Below are 20,326 nucleotides of genomic sequence, written 5' to 3'. Positions count from 1 at the left end.
AGAGGAACAAATCGCACAGACATACTATGAGCGCAGAAGCAACCTAAATGCAAATGTCTTCCCACACTTAAGAAAACATTAAAAACCCAAATTCCAAGTCTGAATATATGGGAGATATGATATGATAATTACTGGCAAGTGGGAAAAACTTAGAAACACTGAGGACGCATGAACACATATCTGTGGCCAAATGCTTTTAAAGTCTATAAACCAGATTTAAAAAACAGATGTTTAATTTTTTTTTAAAGGGGATTTTTGTTTGTAGCAGAATATTTTTTGACAACTCCGCCTAATGTTGAAGTGAACATGACATCTTCACAACTCTTCCAGCGTTACCCCATGTATGGTTTGTTATTTATCATTTTAAGTGAGTTTACCTCTGGAGTCTCTCTGAAGTCAGAAGATGCGGAGCAGACTTGTTTTGTGCTAAATTTTGGGGCGGGACGGAGCGCAGGGATGCTAAGGTAGGTTCCCTCCCCCATGGGTGTGTCCACTGCCGGGGAGACCTCAGCGTATCCACCTGCAGAAGCCGCTTTCCTGCACTACACACTTGAGCGGCGCTGCGCATGGAAGACGGTCCTCTCCACCACTCTTCTCCTGGAAAAAAAACTCTTTGTTTCTAACCTCCTTCAGTGGAAAATACAGAATCTGTTGATGCAATTTTGAGATCACTTCAAGTTAAAGCGGATGCGTCAAGTTAATTTCAATCCCAGCTTTGTTTGGCTCTGGGGATAATCGTGCAGGATCTGCGGCGGATACACTGATACTCCTGCGTGCGGACAGAGTAGCTCAAAGGATCCGGAGTGGATGGTTTTAAATGTTGGCGAGCTTTATCCCAATATTCACTGGACAGAAATAGAAGGTATGTTATAATGCAAGTGCTGTTTTGATAAGTCAGATTAATTATTTGTATTGAGCCAGATGTGCTCATAAATCAGTAGGGAGACAGATTTGGTGGAATCGTGCAAAAGGAATGATGCAAACTGCAAGATTACGGCTCTAATATTTTAAATCTTTTTTTTAAAGTTCTGTCAAATTATTTTTTCCCCTGATTTATTTGGAACTGATTATTTTTAAGCAACAGACGCACATATTTATTTTTTGGTGTCTTCTCTGGCGCGTGGGAGGTAGTTTTAAATTAGCAATACTCTCAGATACAAATTTCAAAGCTGCAAGGGCAAAGACAACTGTGTGTGTGTGTGTGTGTGTGTGTGTGTGTGTGTCTGTGTGTGTGTGTGTGTGTGTGTGTGTGGGGGGGGGGGGGGGGGGTCAATGTAAGTTATGAGCCACTGAAAGTTGTTTTGCTGCAAGTGATGCTGTATCTCCATAATCTGCTATATAATTGAATGCATGTCACTAGTCCTCAATGCTACTTTTCACAATCTAAAATCCTCTTATAAATGACACGTGGTTCATATTCATGTCCTCATAACTCAAAGCCCAGTCACGCTTTATTTTGGTTAACGGTCTGCTTTGGAGTTGTGCCTTAGGGCTCAATGTGGAACTTGATCTTAAACCCTCACTGACAGTTTGACCTCAGACTCAGATCCACGTTTACGAGTAGATCATGCCATGCCTGGATAATCACAGCAGAACAACCTCGCTGAAATTGTTTTATTGTCTCAAAACGTGGCAGTTTTTTTTGTCACCTCGTCTGCACGCTGATAACTTGTCCTTATAATCCTTTTATGGGGATATTATTAACTTCAGTTCCCTTTGTGGCTCATATCAGTGTTGATGCGCTTTGTGATTTGAGTAATGCCTGCGCGCGCCAGGTTTAACGAGCAACTCCATGCACTACTGGTGAAATTCAGTGCTTGTTGTATAACAGTAGCCGAATGATAATTCTTCACCAAGTATTCATTTTTTCACAATCACGTTTTGTAACCTATGTATTACAAGTAGTTGAGGGCAGCAGCGGTGGCTCCTTCTGGCTCTCCCAGCTGGAAGGAGACTCTGTCCATTCACACACCGAAGCAGACCATGCAAGAATAACCGTGGGCGGTTAGAAGAGGCACGTTACAATGGGAGATTCTTCATAAAATCCGGTATCAATGATGGAAAATCAAAGCTGAACCAGCAGTTTCTTTCCATACTCCTACAAGCCACAGGGTTTGAAGTTACTTGGTCTATTGCACACTGTAATAGAATTAATATTTTAAGCATTTTTGATTCCCTCATATCCAACCAACAGCCAATGTACAGCAGATATAGAAGGCTACATAACAGATCCAGTTTTTAGCTTAGTGTCTCAAACCCTGCTTGATCTTCTGTGTTGTCAGTGTATGACTTATTGTAAGTACCATAAAGCTATAAGATTGTAGCTCAGTGACCGAGAATTGGTTTTCTGAGTTGAAAGTGCAGGCTTATTGTCTGATGCTCACCCCTCTCTGTCCCTCAGCTCCTGGACTCTCCTTCTCCCCTGTTAACAAACAGAGGGACAATGTTGTGGGACAAACTGTGTTGGCTGCTGGCCCTGCTGGCCTTATCGTCCGGGGCACTGACCGCCTCCAACGAGCCCCTCTCTGCTCCCAGGATCTTCCTGTCCTTCAAAGGTAAGGCACTCGAAATACTTGCCGTGTCTGTGACCCAGTTTGTTTAGTTTTATGTTTCTCTAAAGACATAATCACCGGTGTGATGGTCGCTTCTGTCATCAGTCTTTTATTTCTAGGTCTTGTTATGGGTAAACTATTGGCACTAGCTGAATTCAGGGCTTGGCAAGCCTGGCATTTATTCCGTCACTGCCCAACAGAGAGTTTGATTGTGTTGGTGTGAGAGGCGTGAGGAGAGGGATGAAGAGATGTGCTGCTGATTGTCCTGACTATTCAGGACGAGAGAATATGTCTTCATTTAATCGCCTGGCTGCCATTAGTTCCCCAAACAGGCCTTTGTGCGACCTCGGCTCCCTTCTGAAATCAAGTCAGATTTAACACTTGGCTGGGCACACACTCAGGGCGCAGATCCAGCATGTTATGAATGTTTGCCAGTGCCACATGAGACCCTGTGTGTTTCAAACTGTCCTGTTGAAATAGGTCTCAGCGGTGCAGTCTCTAGTGCTTTGTCGGTCCAGCGTCGGCATTGCCATCGTGTCCATGTAAAGCTCTCGAGGTTTTATAGTGCCTCTGAAGAAGATTTTAATAAGCATTCGTCAGCAGGTTACTAAATGGGAACTGGAGGTTTCTCTCCCAATCGAGTCATTGAAATCCCGTATGAAATATTTGTGGAAAATCATTTTTATGACATCTACAGTCTGTAATGCGTTTCTAGTCATATCCAGTTGTCTCTGGAATAGCAGAATGAACTTATTTGCTTTCATTTGTCTGCTGTTATTTCATGGTCTTTTGCTAAGCTGAAACTTTAAACTGAAGGGCTTTGTTACCCACTCCCTCTTGCTCAGATATCTTTGCTTACCTGTTTGTTTACTCTCTCACCATCCCATCTCTTTCTCTCTGTCTCTAAATCGAGTTGGATTTCACCCTCCACTGGTCTCACACTTACTTGGCAGAAAACAGTTCATTTATTTTCTACGTCTTTTAATTGAGTTCCTTTTTTGTTTTTAATTAGTTTTGGAGGTTACTTTATGCCTCGCAGAGCAACTTCAGATAGCTGGAGAATGGAAATGCACCCTAAGCTGTGCATTCCCTAATTGTATTGGTACTGCTGGGAATAGCTCTGTAATGTGGTTTTTTTTTATTAATTGTGCATGTGCCAGTGTATTTAACCAAATAATGGCTTTAGGTTTCATGATATCTGTCTACTGCTGGCACACAGATTTGTCGTAATAAAGCCTTCGGATAACATAATCCAAGGTAATTTTTTAATAAGCATTTAGATGTTTATGATAAAACAAAACAAGAAGACAAGCTACAAATATAGGCTTGCTGAATGTGCTTCTGTGTGTGACCCAGCTCACATGTTTATCCATAAAGGTTACACACAGTATCACTTCCCACTGATTAATTGTATTTTATAAAGTTGCACAGAAGATGTTGCTGCTTTTGGCTTAAATCCAAAACTTTGACACAGGAGATCCAACACTTTGTCTTTGCTTTTCAATTAGTTTGCCCTTTATTAGGCTATCGGGTTATATACAGAGATACACACACATTTTTTCTAAAGGAAAATGATAATATCTGTATGCAGTATTAGTACTAAATTTAAGCGTTACCATCTGCTATGAACACTTGCCTTGGATTTCTATTCTACATACACTGTTCTTCTGTACTGGTTGTACAGTTTTCCTGGAACTCTGCATAACTAAAAGCTCTCAGATTTTCATGCATAAAAGCCAGAACAAATCCGATCACATGTAACATCACAGTGACATAGCAGGTTAAGTTTCATTTCCGAGGAAAATCCTACACTATTTGGCTCTTTATAACTTAAGGTAGTAGTTTTTATTTTTATTTTGAACATATTTTTAATTAATATGAATGTTTTAATTATTTCCCTATTTTATTCAATAAATAAAATGATTTATACTAGTGAATGTTATGCAATTGTTGTGTGTTATTTCTATTCTATTTATTTTCTTGTTCAACTTTCAAGCTCCACGTCTGCAGGTTTCAATAAAATCTAGTAATTACATTTTCACCACCAGATCACTTAAACTTAAAGTATACAAAGTAAACAGCCATAAGCAACCAAAGCTGATAATTCTGTCCTTTGAGGTTCCTAAACTAGATACTGAATGTGTTTGTGCATGCTGAGTTATGAACTGTGATAAGGACCGAGGGAGCAAACAGAGGCTAAGACCAAAGGAATGTCCATTCAAAGCTCATAGGGATAGATCATCAACCCAGACATCAAAAGAGTTACACAAGTACACACACACACTTAAAAAACACTAGGCTGCAATGCATCTCTCAAACTAAACATGGTGTGTTTCCCAAAAACTAGTATAATTCAATTATATTCTCCGCTGTAACTTACTTTCTGTAATACATTCATTCAAAACTTTTTCAAACAAACAAAGTTATTGAACATGCGGATGAGATTATACAAACAAAAGGTCAAAGTTATGTAGGTGTACTCTCTCTCTCATAAATGGCGGGCTAAGGGTGGCTTAGATCAGCTGCTGAGAACTCCTATATTTACTTTTAAACAAGGTCTATAATCACGTGCTATTTTAGTGCGTGGGGCTCTGCGAGGTTGTGACCCTTCAAACAGAAGCCAGTCACAGCCCGAGGTTAACTGCCCTCAAACTGTGGGAGAATGGCACCATATTAACAAGTAATAGCTTGTTACGCTAATCCTCGGGCCCATTTGAAAGTGTTTAACTTTGTTTTTCTTCGGCCTCTTTAGACCTCGGTGGAACACCTGGGTGCAAGGTTAGCTCTGGGAAGAAAGCCAGACAAAGCCAGGCAATTCTGAGGGACGATTTTAAGGTTACTCCAACCTCTGCACTTTCCTCGACAGTCTTTTTGTCCCACGTAATGTGTCGATGATTTTCACGGCAGAACAAAGAATCCACTATCGGTTCATCTCACCCGACATTTTTCAGGGTTGAGATCAGAAATGGCTAGATGTCCTCCATCTCTTTTATTCTTTGAATAATTAGGATCTGCTACTGAGTTTGAACTTCACAGCTTGTTCTCTACAACAATAGACCTCATCCTACACAGATTATCTTCTATAGGGAGATTTATGCATATATATATATAGTACATGAGAAAAGCCCTTTGTCTTCTCCTCAAGTTATATCATTGTGACATTCCCCTATGTAGGTGGTCTTCCTGTTGATGTTCTTTTGACTTCGCTGGTGAAAGAGAACGTATTTTAGTCATAATTATCTTCGTCTTGCCCTGAGATATTACACCTGAAATTCTCCAGACTGTAAGAAGGATACTAAAGCAAAGTTGATCTCTTTGCACCTTGCCCAGCCTCCTCACATGACACTGGAGACAGAGCAAAGTGCCTCAGCCAAGCCTCGCAGCAATCAAGTCTCAGCAATCAATAGGCTGCTAAAAGCTTACACACAGCTAACCTGTCTGCTAGCACATAACCCCTGGCTATACCCTGGATGGATCTTTATTCTGGCCAGTGTAGTCCAGACAAACCTGACCGACAAGCTGCCTAATGTAACAATTCCACTGATGTAAAAGAGAAAGCATACAAAGTAACCATCATATAGGCACACATTGTTCTAACTGCTTTGATTGTCTTCATCTGTCTCCTTCAAACAAAGGTGAACGGGCTGTATGTAACCCGCTACTGTGATTGGCTAATCACTAGGGAGATTGCTTGTTCTCATAACCCAGAAACCCTCCTGCTGTTCAGCTACACAAGTAATGTCATTAATTAGTCACATTATCAGACCACGTTACACATTACAGTGTATCATATTAAATGCATCATCAGAGATGTTTAACATAATGAGACATGCATTGCAGAGGGAAACATCCTTGGCAGATTGCTGCAATGTAATCATTCATCTATCGGTAAAATGCAATGATTATAACAATGATCTACGGTGTGAGGCGCTAATGTTATTGCTTTGCCTAATGAACATTTATGTAGGGTGTGGAGGTGGTCAACATGCCCAAACGTGGAGAAAATGGAGACCGATTGTTTGTGGCTAATGGTTTAAATGAGGATTTTGTGTCGGCTTGTTTTTTTCTAAATGGACATGTTCCTACTGTATACAATAAACAATAGCAACATTAATGTTTTGTCCATGAAAGAAAAGTAGTGTAATAAGTTAAAGCTTCAGAAAAAAACTTCCGTAAAGAAGCAACATTTCTTCTAAACTAAATAATGAGCAGAAACCAGCAGCATCACTGGTTACCTAGTTTTTACACAAAAGCAATTAATCTCTTCACACAAGTCCATTGTGCACCATTTGAACCACTTGCATGCAGTATGATCTATCCACATCCTCTGTGCCCCTCTACCTACCAGCTGTGCTTGTTTATTTATTTCCCAGCAGATAATCGTCATCGGTACATGAGGGTAACAAGTTTGTCACAGCCTTTTACTGTCCCTGTCTGGATGCCAGAATGCATTTTATAATTGTCATTTAGTCGTGTTACTTTAAAGCAGTTTGCTCTCTTGGTATGCATCACACATGCAACATTGTACCTGTTGGCGAAGTAGTCCAAAGCTGTCATGCATTATCTCCGTGAGAGAATGTAAGGGACACTGCAAAAATGTTTCCACAGACTCATGTGTGGTGGCTGTGACACGCAAGCCTGCAGCAATTACTACAATACTTTGCTACTTTCTCTCAAGAGATGCTGCTGACGGAGGAGGGGAGGGGAGGGGGGGTAGTGCATCCCAGCAACCTCTGCTCGCAGGATACATGCTGTCAAACTATGATTATTCAGGAGAGAAAAACAGAAGGCGACAGCTCCAGTGCTAAATATAGTGTCCTTCCTCTCTGTTTCTTTTTCTTTTTATCTCCTGCTCCTCCTCTGTCTTTTCGTCGTCCTCCTCTAACTTTACTCTACGCTCACACCCTCTCTATTTGTTGGTAAGAGGTTGTCAGTGTGAGGCGAGGGAGGAGAGCACCAATGCAGTATGCCGCCCACAGCAGCTGTTTTAGTACACTCAAAAGGCGAAAGGGGAGAAGGGGGTCTCCAAAGTGCCCAGACTTTCCTTGACAGGAAGGCTCAAAGGTGAGGAAGCAGGGGGGCTATATAAAGGAGGAGTGGGTGGATACATGCACAGAAAGGTTGTGTATACTAGCTCAGCAAACGTGCAGTAAGTGCAGTGGTAACTTAGATCCCAGGCTTGAAAGGAAATCATGTGTCTCCAGTGAAGCCCTTTTTAGTCATCTTCACTCAATAAACTGCTTTCTCCTCGACTCTTTTAATGGTGTCAGTGAAAAGCTCTAGATTGAAAACAGTTTGCTGCAATTTGAATATTTCTTCTGAGCTGGCAAGCAGAGCCCATGCACTTATTAAAGCTGGGAAATCTCCCCCTGTGGTGATACAAATGCACAACATCCAAATGAAACCGTAATCACTGCTATTTATTATTCCAGTCTTTAGCTAATAGGCATGTTAATCATATATTTTATTATTTGTACGGGGGAGGAGCAGATCTACTCATCCAGCCTCCTCAGAGTAAGCTTGTCTTCCTCTGATGCGTTGAAGATCCAAACAAACATGCAGTGAAAGCAAAGCGCCTGTATAGTTGGGTAATGATGGAGGTAGAAGTTTGGTTCAGTAGGTGAAACTTTAACTTTTGAGTCACAAGAGGTTCGTGTAGTCTTTATAATTGTTTCCTGCCGGGCTTCTGAGCACTTTACGGAGCCCATAATGTTTTGAGGTGTGATTTGTAATCATTATTAGAGGCAGTTTGATAAACAGGCTGTGATCAATCTCACCGCCTGCAGGAGGGGGGGTTTGAAGAGGACGACAGTTGTTGTGGTTAGAGACAGAGTTAGAGAGCGAGCGATGGCTCTTACAATAGGTGATGCTCTTAAAATCAAAAGTGACTGAGAGGAGGTGTGTGTGTGTGTGTGTGTGTGTGTGTGTGTGTGTGTGTGCGCTCACACGCTTGCATAGCTTCTGTAAAGAGTTATATGACACTGCTTTGGGTTGGTTGCCATAGCAGCGTCTACCTGTCACTCGTCACAAACTGAATCAGGTTCAAATGATTCTCCACACAGACGGGAGGCGGGATGTGATCACAGCATTGTGCTTATTTCCCCTGATGTCTGCTGTCTCGTCGGCTCTCAGGAAATCCTTAAGTGAAGCGCCGTGGAGGCTTCGAGACTTTGTTAAGACAAACGAGAAAATACATTTGCTAAAACAATAGACTTTTCTAAGGCTGCGGTCTTGTGAAAGTGTTGGGGAGGGTTAGGCGAATACGTGAAGGATTGGTTTCTCTGTGTGGAGCCCCTAACCATGCCCTCCAGATGTGGCAGAAGTATGGGAGTTGAGGGGGGGTTTGGGGGGGTTGTTGCAGCCAAGACTAAAATTAAGGTGACAGCGGGTCAAGGGCACCCCTCTACTTGTTTACTCAGACAGCTATCATTCATTATCATTTGTCTGTCAGTGTCGGGATCCTGTTACTGCAGTGCCATTGACCTCATTCATATGGTGGCCATTGGAAACACTTGGGGTGGGAAAACTACCTTGAACACAAACTATGTCGTGTGCTTGTGTGTGTGTGTGTGTGTTTTGTATCTAGTGGTAACACATATGAGGAATGCGGATCAACTTACAAAGCTACTTTTGTGTAAGTTCAGTTGATTCTAGTTTCTGGTTCAAGGTTCAAGGTTGAATTTATTGTCATTCTCTCCATAAATAATACTCAATTCCTTCAGTGCTACTGTGTACACAATAAAAACAAATAAACGTTCACAGACAACGATTTCAACAACAAGCTACTAATCCTTCAATGCTACAAAGTATTTTCTGTTTCCAGCTTCTCAAATTTAAGGATTTGTGGTGTTTCGCAGTTTGTATATATCATTTCTATATTAATTACTTGGGGGATTTAATGTTATATAAAAAAAACAAAACGTAATAAATGGATTGATAATGTAAAAAATAATTAGCTGCAGCCCATCTAATGTAAATGTTATGTACCTCCAAAATCATGAGATCTGTTAGTTTGTAGTGTGTCCAGAAGCACTGCGAAGTGATGCGTGCAGAAGGTATTTTTGTAGATGATGATAAAATAACAAGAATTACTCTAAGAGTTCAAAATATCTGTGTGAGTAAGGTCACTGGCTTTTGATTGTTGTCTAGATTAGACAGAAACTAGGTCAGCGGTTTTGAAACAATTTGTTGATAAATTGATTCGTCGGTCAATAATTTTGATAATGGATTATTTGTTTCTCAAAGTGATTAATCCAGCAACAATGCAAAACATTTGCTGGCTCTAGCCTCTCAAATGTCATAATTTACTTTGATATCAGTGCAAATAAAACACCATTTGGTTTTGAAATAATCAGAATAAACAAGCTTCTTTGACATTTTATAGACTAACTGATTAATTGTTTGATTTAAGAAATAATCAAAAGATTAATCGATGATGAAAATAGGACAGGGAGAGTTCACACTGTAGGAAAAGACTGTCTGATTTGTTATATCAGTGATAACAGGTGTGTCTGACATTACATTAAAGGAGAGAAGGGTTGGATAAGTTATCTGTGCAGCTATTGTTGGTATCACGTGTCTAAGGGGACTTTCGACAGCCCCATCACTTTACTGTTATCTGAATTTGACATGAGTGACTACAGACTTGTTCTCCTCCCTATGGAGGCGGACTGACATGTTGAACTCGAGGAGCTTGTCTTGTTCCAGCTCAGGAGGAAAGGAGGAAGGGAAGGAGACAGAGAGACAGAAAGACGGAGAGAGTCAGATAAGGAGTGCAAGAGTCAAAGTGAGGACTGTCGGGAAGATGGGGTGAGTGGAGGAAAATGCGAAGGGAGCAATAGAGCAGACTCAGACGGGGCTCTCTGAGAGTGCTAATGGACTACAGGGCATCAGTGTCAGGTTTGCTATCTTAGCCAGAGCGTGGATTGATGGAGGGATTTGAGAATGAGAAGGAGGAGAGGAGTGTGGGTGTACCAAGGCATACTCAGGACAAATTGTGTGTCTGCTTCCCATTAGCGGTGTTTGAGTGTCGGTTGAGATGGTTTACCTCAGCTGGTGACTGCATCGGACTGTCCAGCTCCGTGCCAATGCCCCGGCAATAACCCCGCACTGCAAGGTTCGATGAAATGTCGACTTTATTCACACTTACATATTGTCATACAGATTGTCTTGGAAGAAGTGTTTTTGGCACGAACATTTGGACTGAAGCCCAAAGTGCGTACTGAACCATGCATCTATTCATCAACGGTACAAAAATGATGTCAAAGTACAAATGTTTCTTTTTGCAGAGTGTTTACATGATCAAAGTAGTGCAGCTTGCTCTGTGCCAGTTTGGCAAAGTTTTATGGGAAGTGCTTCCTTTCATAAATTAAAGGTCAACGTTGTGTTTTAAGCAGAAGCTGGGCAACCTCAACACCCACAACCTCATGAATTGTTTCAGGTGTGGGAGATTCAGACTAATAGTCCAGTCATCATGCTCTGTGTGAACAGTATATGTTGGATGCAGAACAAATAGCTGTCTATGTGATTATGGGAGAAATTAGGCCTGTGGTTGAGCCTGACCATGATCCTGTGGGAGGCTGCAGTAGTTGCGTCTCATTGGATTTAAAAAGCCAGAACATTCCTCTTCCTCCTCCTCCTGCTGCTCCTTTCAGAGCTGGGTTTCATCTTTTAGCTTCAGCCCTCTCCTACCTTCATACACTCTACATACATACTCTCTGCAGGATGCATAATTGGTGAAAACTGAGCACTCAGTCAGATGCTAACATCATTACAAAGCCCACCTTCAAGGTTCGTGATTTAAATGCTTGGTAAATAGCAAAGCCTCCCTTGTCAGATTGATCTCGCTTCAATTGGATTTGTATTCCCCATGTTCCATTAGCTGCTGTGGCTTCGGGCAAGTAATGCCTGAGTTTGAAGGTCAGACCTCTGAGCGAGATCACGCCTGTGGGATAGAAACCCCCTGAACCTATCCCGTCCTGGAAGAACAACGAGAGATGAGAAGAGGAGAAATGGCAGAATGTGGTGGAACATGAAGTTTCCAGGCCTCGTTTCCTGGGTTAATGCACTGATGGGCTTCCTGATAATGTGCTGATTGTGGAGGGGAGGAGATGGCCTCTCATCCCTGATCATTGTAGCCGTTGCATTGACGTGATGCCAAGATTTTTTATCCATGGCTGCCCCGTTAACGCCCCTTTGCCTTCACGCTTTGTTAGTCAGCCCTGTTCTCAGGAACCCTCTCTAGGTGTCCCTAATGGTATGTTGGCAGTGTTGTGCATGGTATCTGCGCCATATGTGTGTTTCTGTGTGACTGCATACATATGTATGAATGAGAAATGGGAGCAAGGGCCTCCTATGTTGCTGTTGTTATTGTTGTTGTTGGTGTCGACGCCTCACTCATCCCCGTGAATGGACTGCTTGGTCTCAATAGAAGAGGGGCGTTTGTGTGGGCTGGGTCCATCATTCATTTACTTCATTCATGTCCCCGGGGAAGCGGAGGGGGAGTGGCATCCAACACTGGCATGGCATTAACGCTCAAAGCATCTCTGTCTGTCCTCTTCCTCCGTCTGCTCGCTCTCTCTTTCTGTCCCTCATCATTCTCGTCTCTCACGTTTCCTCCTCTTGGCACAAATGCTGAAGCAGTCATCACTCAAAGCTTGGCTGTGATCCTGGGCTTTCATGTTCTGTAGGATTTCGTGTTAGATGAATTGATGTGCTCCTCTGGACCATGTGCTCCGCTGCACTACAATGATGGAAGACCACAGACGGCCCCTCAGAGGGGTTATAGGAAGCGGCACCTCCTGGCACAAACACAAGAGACACAAACTTTTTTTTCCATGGCTGACAGATCGAGTTTTAATGTGGTCGACTCAGCTGAGAATCACACAGAGGAAACAAAAAGTGTCTTTTGACATTGGGAAGATCTCCAACTTAAATGATGCTTTGTTCAAGTGTAATCGCATTTACAAAGTATGAAAAGCTTGGAATTCATTAGTCTGTGGCTTTTGATTATACCAATGTCACTCGCATAAAGAATTGGTGCACAGCGTGAAATGTACTTTTTCACTACCGTGTCCAGATTACACTGTCCTATTAAAGCGTGTATGCATGATTAATTAGTCGGAAACCATTGCAATGCATTTTTAACAACTTAGACCATAAAATCAACAGGAACTAAACCACACTGCTTTCTGTGGTGTTTAACAGGATTGTTCTGTGTCACTAAAAGCCATATTGTTAATGTCTTTGTAGTTGCAAAGATATTGTTATGTGCACAGTGATGCATGCTTAACTTCTGCAGATGAATTGTACATCGTGCTGTTGTACTTCTTGACAAACTACCAATATATTAATGCGCCCAGCAACACTGCACAGCAATTTCAGGTACATCAGGTGTGCAGTTAAATACTGTACCTCTAAACATGTAACTGCTCCTGAAGCCTAAATATTTCATTATTACATTTTACACACGAGGCAAAGCCAGTAGTTAATACAGTGAGGAGTTGTTGGAAAGTTATGTTAGCTCCTTATGTTGCTTTCAGTTTTTGTTTTAAGGTCCCACATTGCTGTGTTGTGCTGAAGATGAACGATATGTTTCTGTGGATTGTTCCTTTTTAAAACTATGAAAGCAGATTATCTCAATGCTAAATATCATACATTTGTAATAAACACAGAGACTATTTTCACCATTAATCCACAAAATTACTTAAACTACTAAGATAAGGAAGCAGCTGTGGAGATAACTTCTGGGCTTGCCATAGAAGTGTCCTCATCAGACCACTGTTTTGTATCCTGAGATTGACTGTCCTTGACACATTTTTGGTATCACAGTAGTCCTCTCGCATATTCTTTAAAAAAAAAAAAAGCCTTGTCGCCACATTTAAAAACTAAATAAAAATTGTTTTATTGCAGGCGCTGATTGCGTAACGATCAAAAGATAATTTCTCATCACTCCCAAGTCTTGTGTGAATGTTGGGAATGATTTTCTTCAGAAGATCATAACCAGACGGCTGGAAAAGCTACAAGAGAAAATATGGCAAGCTACAAACAAACAAACCCCAAGCAGAAGAAAAAATACTTTTCAGCAGATCTGATGAATGAGAAACAGATAACGAAGATAGAAGAAGGGAGTGTGAGAGAGAGAGAGAGAGAGGCCATTTATAAAATAAAAACTCTCTCTCTCCATTCCTGGTGTGGATCAGTCTGTGTTTGGTTGCCTTATCAGTGCGGAGCGGAAGGCTAAGCACTGATTTATGAGAAGGTATGACAGTAAGATAAGAGGGTTTTTAGCCTCTATGTGTCCGTGCAATCACCGGCCTCCTTCAACACCCCATGTGAGGACGAATAGAGGGACTAAGATTTCCCTCTGTCACGCATGTTGTCTCCTAACAGATAAGACACTTGCTTTCCACTTGTTTTTTTCTCTTTTATATCCCGCTGTCTCTCTCATTCTCCAATCAAAACAGGTACTTCAAACTAATACTTTCTTTTGTCAGAACTATTTGAGCATCTTCCACCTGGATGTTTAAGTACAGACTTGTTTTTTTCAGTACAAGTGTGAGCCTGAAGCCAAATAGCTACGAATTGCTAGATCCTACTGTTAAAAGTGGTTATGAGACACTACCATTATGGTTCTGAATGTGATGCATCATGACTGTTTAACTGTTGGAAAGGTTATTTCAACATGTCTTATCTATCTCCATTTGTGTGCATACTAAATCTCACGGAGCAGAACTGCCAAAAATAACATGCCAGAAAAATCCCAGCCATTTTCGGATTTGCTGTTGACATTTGGATGCATGCACAGGGGGCAATCTTATTTGTCCATTTCATGCCTGGTGTGCAGTTACTGTTGTGTAGTAATGACATGAAGGGTTAATGAGAACAAGAGTCCTTGGTGTGATTTGTATATGGCAGAAACAATATCTTGTATAGTATTTTTATGTTTTTTATCTATTTCTTTCTTTCTTCTTCTCAGTTTTGCAACTTGTGCTTCTTTTGTCTGCAAAACCTCACCATCAAACCCCACAATTACATTTGTGAAACTTATCCTTATTAATATGAATTTCACACTAACTAGAGCTATTCAAATATCCTCTCCCCACTGCCCTAAGCAGCCGCACTCTGCACCCTTATGGTCACGGGTGAGAAGAAGGTCGCAGGGTCACAGGGAAGGATGTCCCATCTGTCCATCAAACATGAAAGCAGCCAAATCAACAGGCACTGGTGTTTTAAATGGGAGGGGTGAGAGCGTCAGTCAGCGAAGGGAGTAAAAAGGCCGTGGATTACACAGATAGACAGTAATCTACAGGTCTGTCAGCCTGTCAGTCAGCCTGACCTTGGGTAGCTTTTCTTTAATTGCAGGCTGGGATAAGAGAGTGGGGCCCGCCTTTCGCAGACAATTGACATTATCCATTTAAGTTGTAATGGCTGCCAACATGTTTCATCTTGAATGGCATTTTTTGCTTTCAAAGCACATATTTAACCTATTGGAATGTAAATGGTTGTTTTAGCCTGTAATTATTTTCTGTGAAGCACCCTCATTTTTAAGTAATGCAGGCCGGAGCTGCTGGGAAAGACCATTACATGCGACATTCCTCTGGTCACGTTGTTGAGTCAGTGCTTCCTTCTTAGAGGGTAATTGAACAAACGTAACTCCAATGCTGAAGTTGACTGCTGCCCTGTGAGATTACACTTCAATGCTGCACCTGTTTGCTGTTTTCTGCAACTGTGTGATTTACGTCTTCCTTCACACCTCTGATAAGCTCAGCTATCACCTTGTCAAATTATCACAGAGACCTATTGACCTAGAAACAAGACAACTGGCATATAATGATGAATTGCACATGTAAAAAGAAAGAAAATTGAAATATGTGGTATCTTGTGAAAGCTTGAATATTTGAGCATCATTGCAACAATAATTTTCATATTATTTTTTTTACTGCAGTTTGAATATGTTCCCAAACCAAACTATTTCCATAACAATGTTCTAGAGCATTCCCACTGTCTGCATTCCTTTCTGCCACCTCTTCCCCCACTTCAGCTCCAACTCTCTCCATTCCCACTACCATCATCTCCCATCATGCAGCCACTCTTCCACTTAGAAAAGATGAATGCCCTTGACTGACGGTCATCATCCCCCACTTTGTTTTCTCCACTCCTCTGCTCCCTTTTGTACCAAACAGACAGACACACAGCAAATAGACAAGTTAACATGGATGCTCTGCCACTCACAGCATCCAGTGAGCATACTCTCACCAGTTGGTCCCTACTTTCTTTTCTTCCCACAGCTCTCACCAAACATTCCTGCTGTGTTTCATTGAATCTTTGGATCCAATCTCTCTGTGTGTGCATAGTTCTTTGATGTGACTGCAATGGTGTGAGGCTGTATTTAATGACACGCTTGTAAAAGTACCAACATTAAAACAGTTACACTTGAAAGAGGGCACATACAAAAGATGGTTGTGATGAATAGAGGCACTGGGATGTTTTTCTGCAGCATTGTCAGAATATCAGTTTGCAGTAAGTTCTTGCACACTTGACCATAAAACTCCTTGTGCCACCAAAGAATCACAAAAGGACAGACATACAGATACAGCTGCTACTTGTTCTGTGAAGTATTCAGTGATAGAGGATATTTAGTATAAGCAGAGCCAGTGTCAGGCCTAAACCCAAGAAGTTAAACACTAGCCAATAACATTTCACATTTGTTGGGCTCAAGCTGCTCTCACCCATCCCATAAGAAGAAAACATAATATTGTTTCTGAGCTGCTCCCAAGTAATACCAGCTCAGGAGTTACCTGTGATAACGTTTCGGAGAATATCTGTGTTTTTTCTGTTTAAAAATATTCTCAAGAATCGTCAGAGTATGTTGCTTGTTAATTTGTTTTTCTTAGCCAAGCTTGTGGTTGCAGAGCTTAAGAGACTGGAAAGGCAGGGTTTGAGCTTCGAGTGTAATTACCTTAAGAATTATCTTCTGAGGTCAATGTCATATTGATCTGTTGGTTCAACAGAGCTCAGTCGGTCACTAATAGAATGGATTACCAGAGGAATGTTATGTTTGATTTATTTGTAAAGAACCTGTCTTTAGGGAGTGTGTTTTGACCTTTTACATTCTTGTACGTTTCAATAAACCAAGACCAAGTGGCAGCTACCAAACCAAATATTATTTTATTGGGTATCTCTGTCCTTGTCAAAGACAGTGAGTGTAGCCAGAAATATTGTACTCTATTGAGAAACAAGACCAAGAGTCTACAGCCATGCTAGAGGCTCCGTGAAGCTAACATTAGTATGCTAACATGCACACAATGACCGTGTATAATGATGTTTAGCAGATATACTGTTTTCCATGTTCAACAACTGAGATGACCATGTTAGTGGCCAACAGACAGAGCAGGCTGATGGAGTCGCCATTAGTTTAGCATGTTTTTGGTCATAAAGCAAAGTAATGGACATGTTGACGGCGCTAAAAGGAAAATTAAGGGATAACCAAAGTTATTACAATTCATCCTGAAGGGAACATGAATGTCTGAATGAAATTGTATGGTAATCCATCCACTAGGTCTTGCGTCATTTCACTAAAACCACAAATCTTATGGGGACATTTGAGGAAAGGTCAGGGGATCACCCTGTGCTCATTAGTGTACATCCTCTGGAAACAAAATAACTGTTCTTTGTATGTTGCACTTATATTGGTTTGGCTTATTTATAGCTAATAGTTGAATTTGTATTCTATTGTTTCTTTATGTTACACTTATGTTGTTGCACTTCAAACTGGCTTATTTGAAGACAGTGTTCACTTAAACGATTGTACCTATTTGAAGCTATTGTACTTGCAAGATTCTTGCTGTTCGGAGTTGTATCTCCATGATTGTTTGCACTTTTTGTACGTCGCTTTGGACAAAAGCGTCAGCTAAATTAACTGTAATGTAATGTAACCATCAATGTCTGTAAAAAATGTTTTGCCAATTGATCTAATAGATGTTGGGATATCACAAGTTACAGTTAGTGAAAACTTTGACCTGCTGGTGGCGGTATCAGGAAGAGTCAGGAGATCACCAACAGTTACTAGAATTCAACCTCTCGGGACATTGGATGTCTTTACTAAATTTCATGGGAATCTATCTAATAGTCATTGAAATATTTCAGTCTTTATTAAAGTGGTAGACCAACCAACCAACCGACAGCCTGGTCTTATGGTTATGCATGCCTGTGTCAGTCTTTGTGGCAAAACTCCCACTCGCTATTAACTGAGCACAAAGCCTGTCAGACAAATAAACAGGTCCTCACTGCAGGCCCGGACTCCAACTCCCCATCTGAGGGCCATGCCACGCTGCTCAACAACCAGCCGCCTGATTGTTGAGCATTATCTGGTTGTCCCCTGCCTGTCATATGGCATTAGTGCACGAGGCTCGACCCGGGGTCTGCGCTGACACGTACCTGGTTGGGGGTGACCCTGCCTTTGTTGAGCAGCCACATTGGGTCAAGTGGATGTATACAGCAGCAGGGCATGCAGTATTATATCGACCGTGCAGAGGCAGATGGGCACTCGACCATTAGTGGCTTGTAGTATGATAACTCCACAGATGCTGGTGACCCCGGAGCTTGACTACCTGCACTGGCTGGCCATTTGGGATTGAGGGCATGTTTATATTCACATTACAAACCTCTAATTGAACATCTTGCTTCACTGCCAATATACAGTATGATTAAGCACATGCAAGGCATGTCCTGGGTAATGCAGTGCATTTAACAAAGGATACAATCATTTCATTAGCATATTTAATCCAAATGCTCCAGCTGAGTTTATTTACATTTCCATCCAACTGAAAAAATCCCCACAAAGGTTTTGTCTCTTGGCTAAGTTTAAAGCATTTGCCCCATCTCTCCAGGTGGCCTGTTAGTTGAAGACACACACTACACAACATCCCCAGTTCCGCTCTAGCCATTGGCTTTTGTTGCTTGTCATCCTGTCATCGTCTCCAGGGTAGCTGAAAAATTGCCTAAAACTTGCTCAGCATTTCGATGGAAGCATAACTCTTCTAAATGTCATTGGATGTGACTCTTAACAACTCTTGTTAACTCTTCTTCATGCTAGAGTTAAATCATTTTACTAGGTGAAGCATACGCTTGACAGTCATAGGAAAATACATCATCACTGAATACATCATCACTGAACACAGCATGCACGCATTTCCCCCATTACCCTGCTTCTTCCACCTGCGGCATGCTGGGTGTTTAAGAAAGGAGCGTTTATCTCAATGGGTTGGTATGCAGACAGGGGCTAGTGGATGCTGGCAGGATCAGACAAGCTGAGGTAAAGGAAAGGTGTCAGAGGAAGATAGGTGATAAATCAAAAATAACATTAACCAGGCATAGAGGGGGAGATTTAAGATAGATGGGGATGCTATAATTTTTGGAAGAGATGCATGCATAACATCTTTAAAGAATCCGTACAATGTTCTGGATGGCTGAAATGCTCAAACAATCTTAAGAGGTTGATGCAGGACAGGAAAGTGATAAATGATTGTTTGGATAGTTGTTTCCTTATCACTCCTCACTGAGAGATAATTCAGTTTTATTTTGTAATATAGAGGAAGCAGCATTTTGATTATCTGACTTTGGCCATCGCCTGCTGTAAATTGAAAATCATCCAAATGAATGGTTGATTGAGAAAAAGAAGAAAATGTCCAATATAAGAGAGCTTTGGTCTTAACTGATCAGACATTATCTGGACACGTAGTGTTTAGAGGATTGAACCCTTGCACATAAAAGCACAGTGGTGTGTCTACTTACTTTCAGTTTCCCCAACTCCATCTTCAACTTGCTGGGACCATAGAGATGATCATGATTGGCTGCATCACTGTCTGAAAAAGGAAGTGTACTGCCTCAGACTGCAACTCAGTCAAAACAATAAGTTCCCAAAATTAAAATCCACTATTGTTACAAATTACTGTTGGGAAAATGAAACAGTTTTCTGATCTGAGACTGCTCTAGTTATGGTTTAGTAAGGTTTAGGCAGTAAAAAGACTTGGTAAGGGAAACATCTTGGTCATGGCTAAAAGACAAAAAAAGTTTATAGGAAGCAGGAAAAGAACAACATTATTTAGTGTCAAAGCCCAACGATTTGTTGAACCATCTATCCTCCTCCACTGCCTCTCTGTGGACTTTGTGCCTTTTATAACAACATCTCATAACACTCTTCTTTAATTGAAGTCCCATGTCTGGTCCTTGGGCATTTGCTGGGAGGACATTCTTTTCTGAAGTGTCTACCATAAATGCTCAGCATTTACACTAGCACAACTGACACCCCGGCCAATGTTTGCCCACATCCCATCAGGGAAAAGATTTCCAGAGCATCTGAACCATTACCACCAGGTCACAGTTCTTTCCCCAAGGCCTTTGGAGTCCTCAACACTCCCCTCCCTCATCATTTGACCTCGTATACCAGGCCTGATCTGAACTATTTCTTCCCACCTACTACAAGATGCCACTCTGCATCTATAGCATTACAACAAAAATAGAGAGACAATAGCGAGCATCCTGTATGTGCTATAGAATAGTTCTCATTTAGTCATTTGACCTATACATGTACATTTTAGCACATAGCTTCTTGTATGCAGGTAGCTTATGCGCCATCTGTTTTCCATGTACATTTGGCTGTACATGCGTTAGCGCTTGACTGCCAAATCTTGTTTTGTCATTTTTCTTCCACCCTTCTCTTCTCTGGGGTAAACATGACTTTTGAGAACTTCTCTCTCCTCTCTTTCCAATCC

The 20,326-nt window shown here is 41.4% G+C and overlaps 1 protein-coding gene across 2 annotated transcripts in view; it reads left to right on the top strand.

Moving 5' to 3' along the window:
- The first annotated feature begins 564 nt into the window (after positions 1-564).
- Positions 565-20,326, top strand: part of LOC115008445 (semaphorin-3F-like) — a 54,450-nt gene continuing 34,688 nt past the window's right edge. For both annotated transcript variants that reach the window (XM_029432055.1, XM_029432054.1), the window contains exons 1-2: positions 565-862; positions 2,402-2,555. In XM_029432055.1, coding sequence (XP_029287915.1) covers positions 2,444-2,555 — 112 coding nt within the window. In that variant the 5' untranslated portion in view covers positions 565-862; positions 2,402-2,443. The remainder of the gene's footprint in view (positions 863-2,401; positions 2,556-20,326) is intronic.

This window comes from Cottoperca gobio, chromosome 5 (assembly GCF_900634415.1).
Source record: "Cottoperca gobio chromosome 5, fCotGob3.1, whole genome shotgun sequence".
Classification (NCBI taxonomy): Eukaryota; Metazoa; Chordata; class Actinopteri; order Perciformes; family Bovichtidae; genus Cottoperca; species Cottoperca gobio.
Note: the sequence above shows the minus strand (reverse complement) of the source record. Positions and strands in the feature narration are given on the sequence as shown.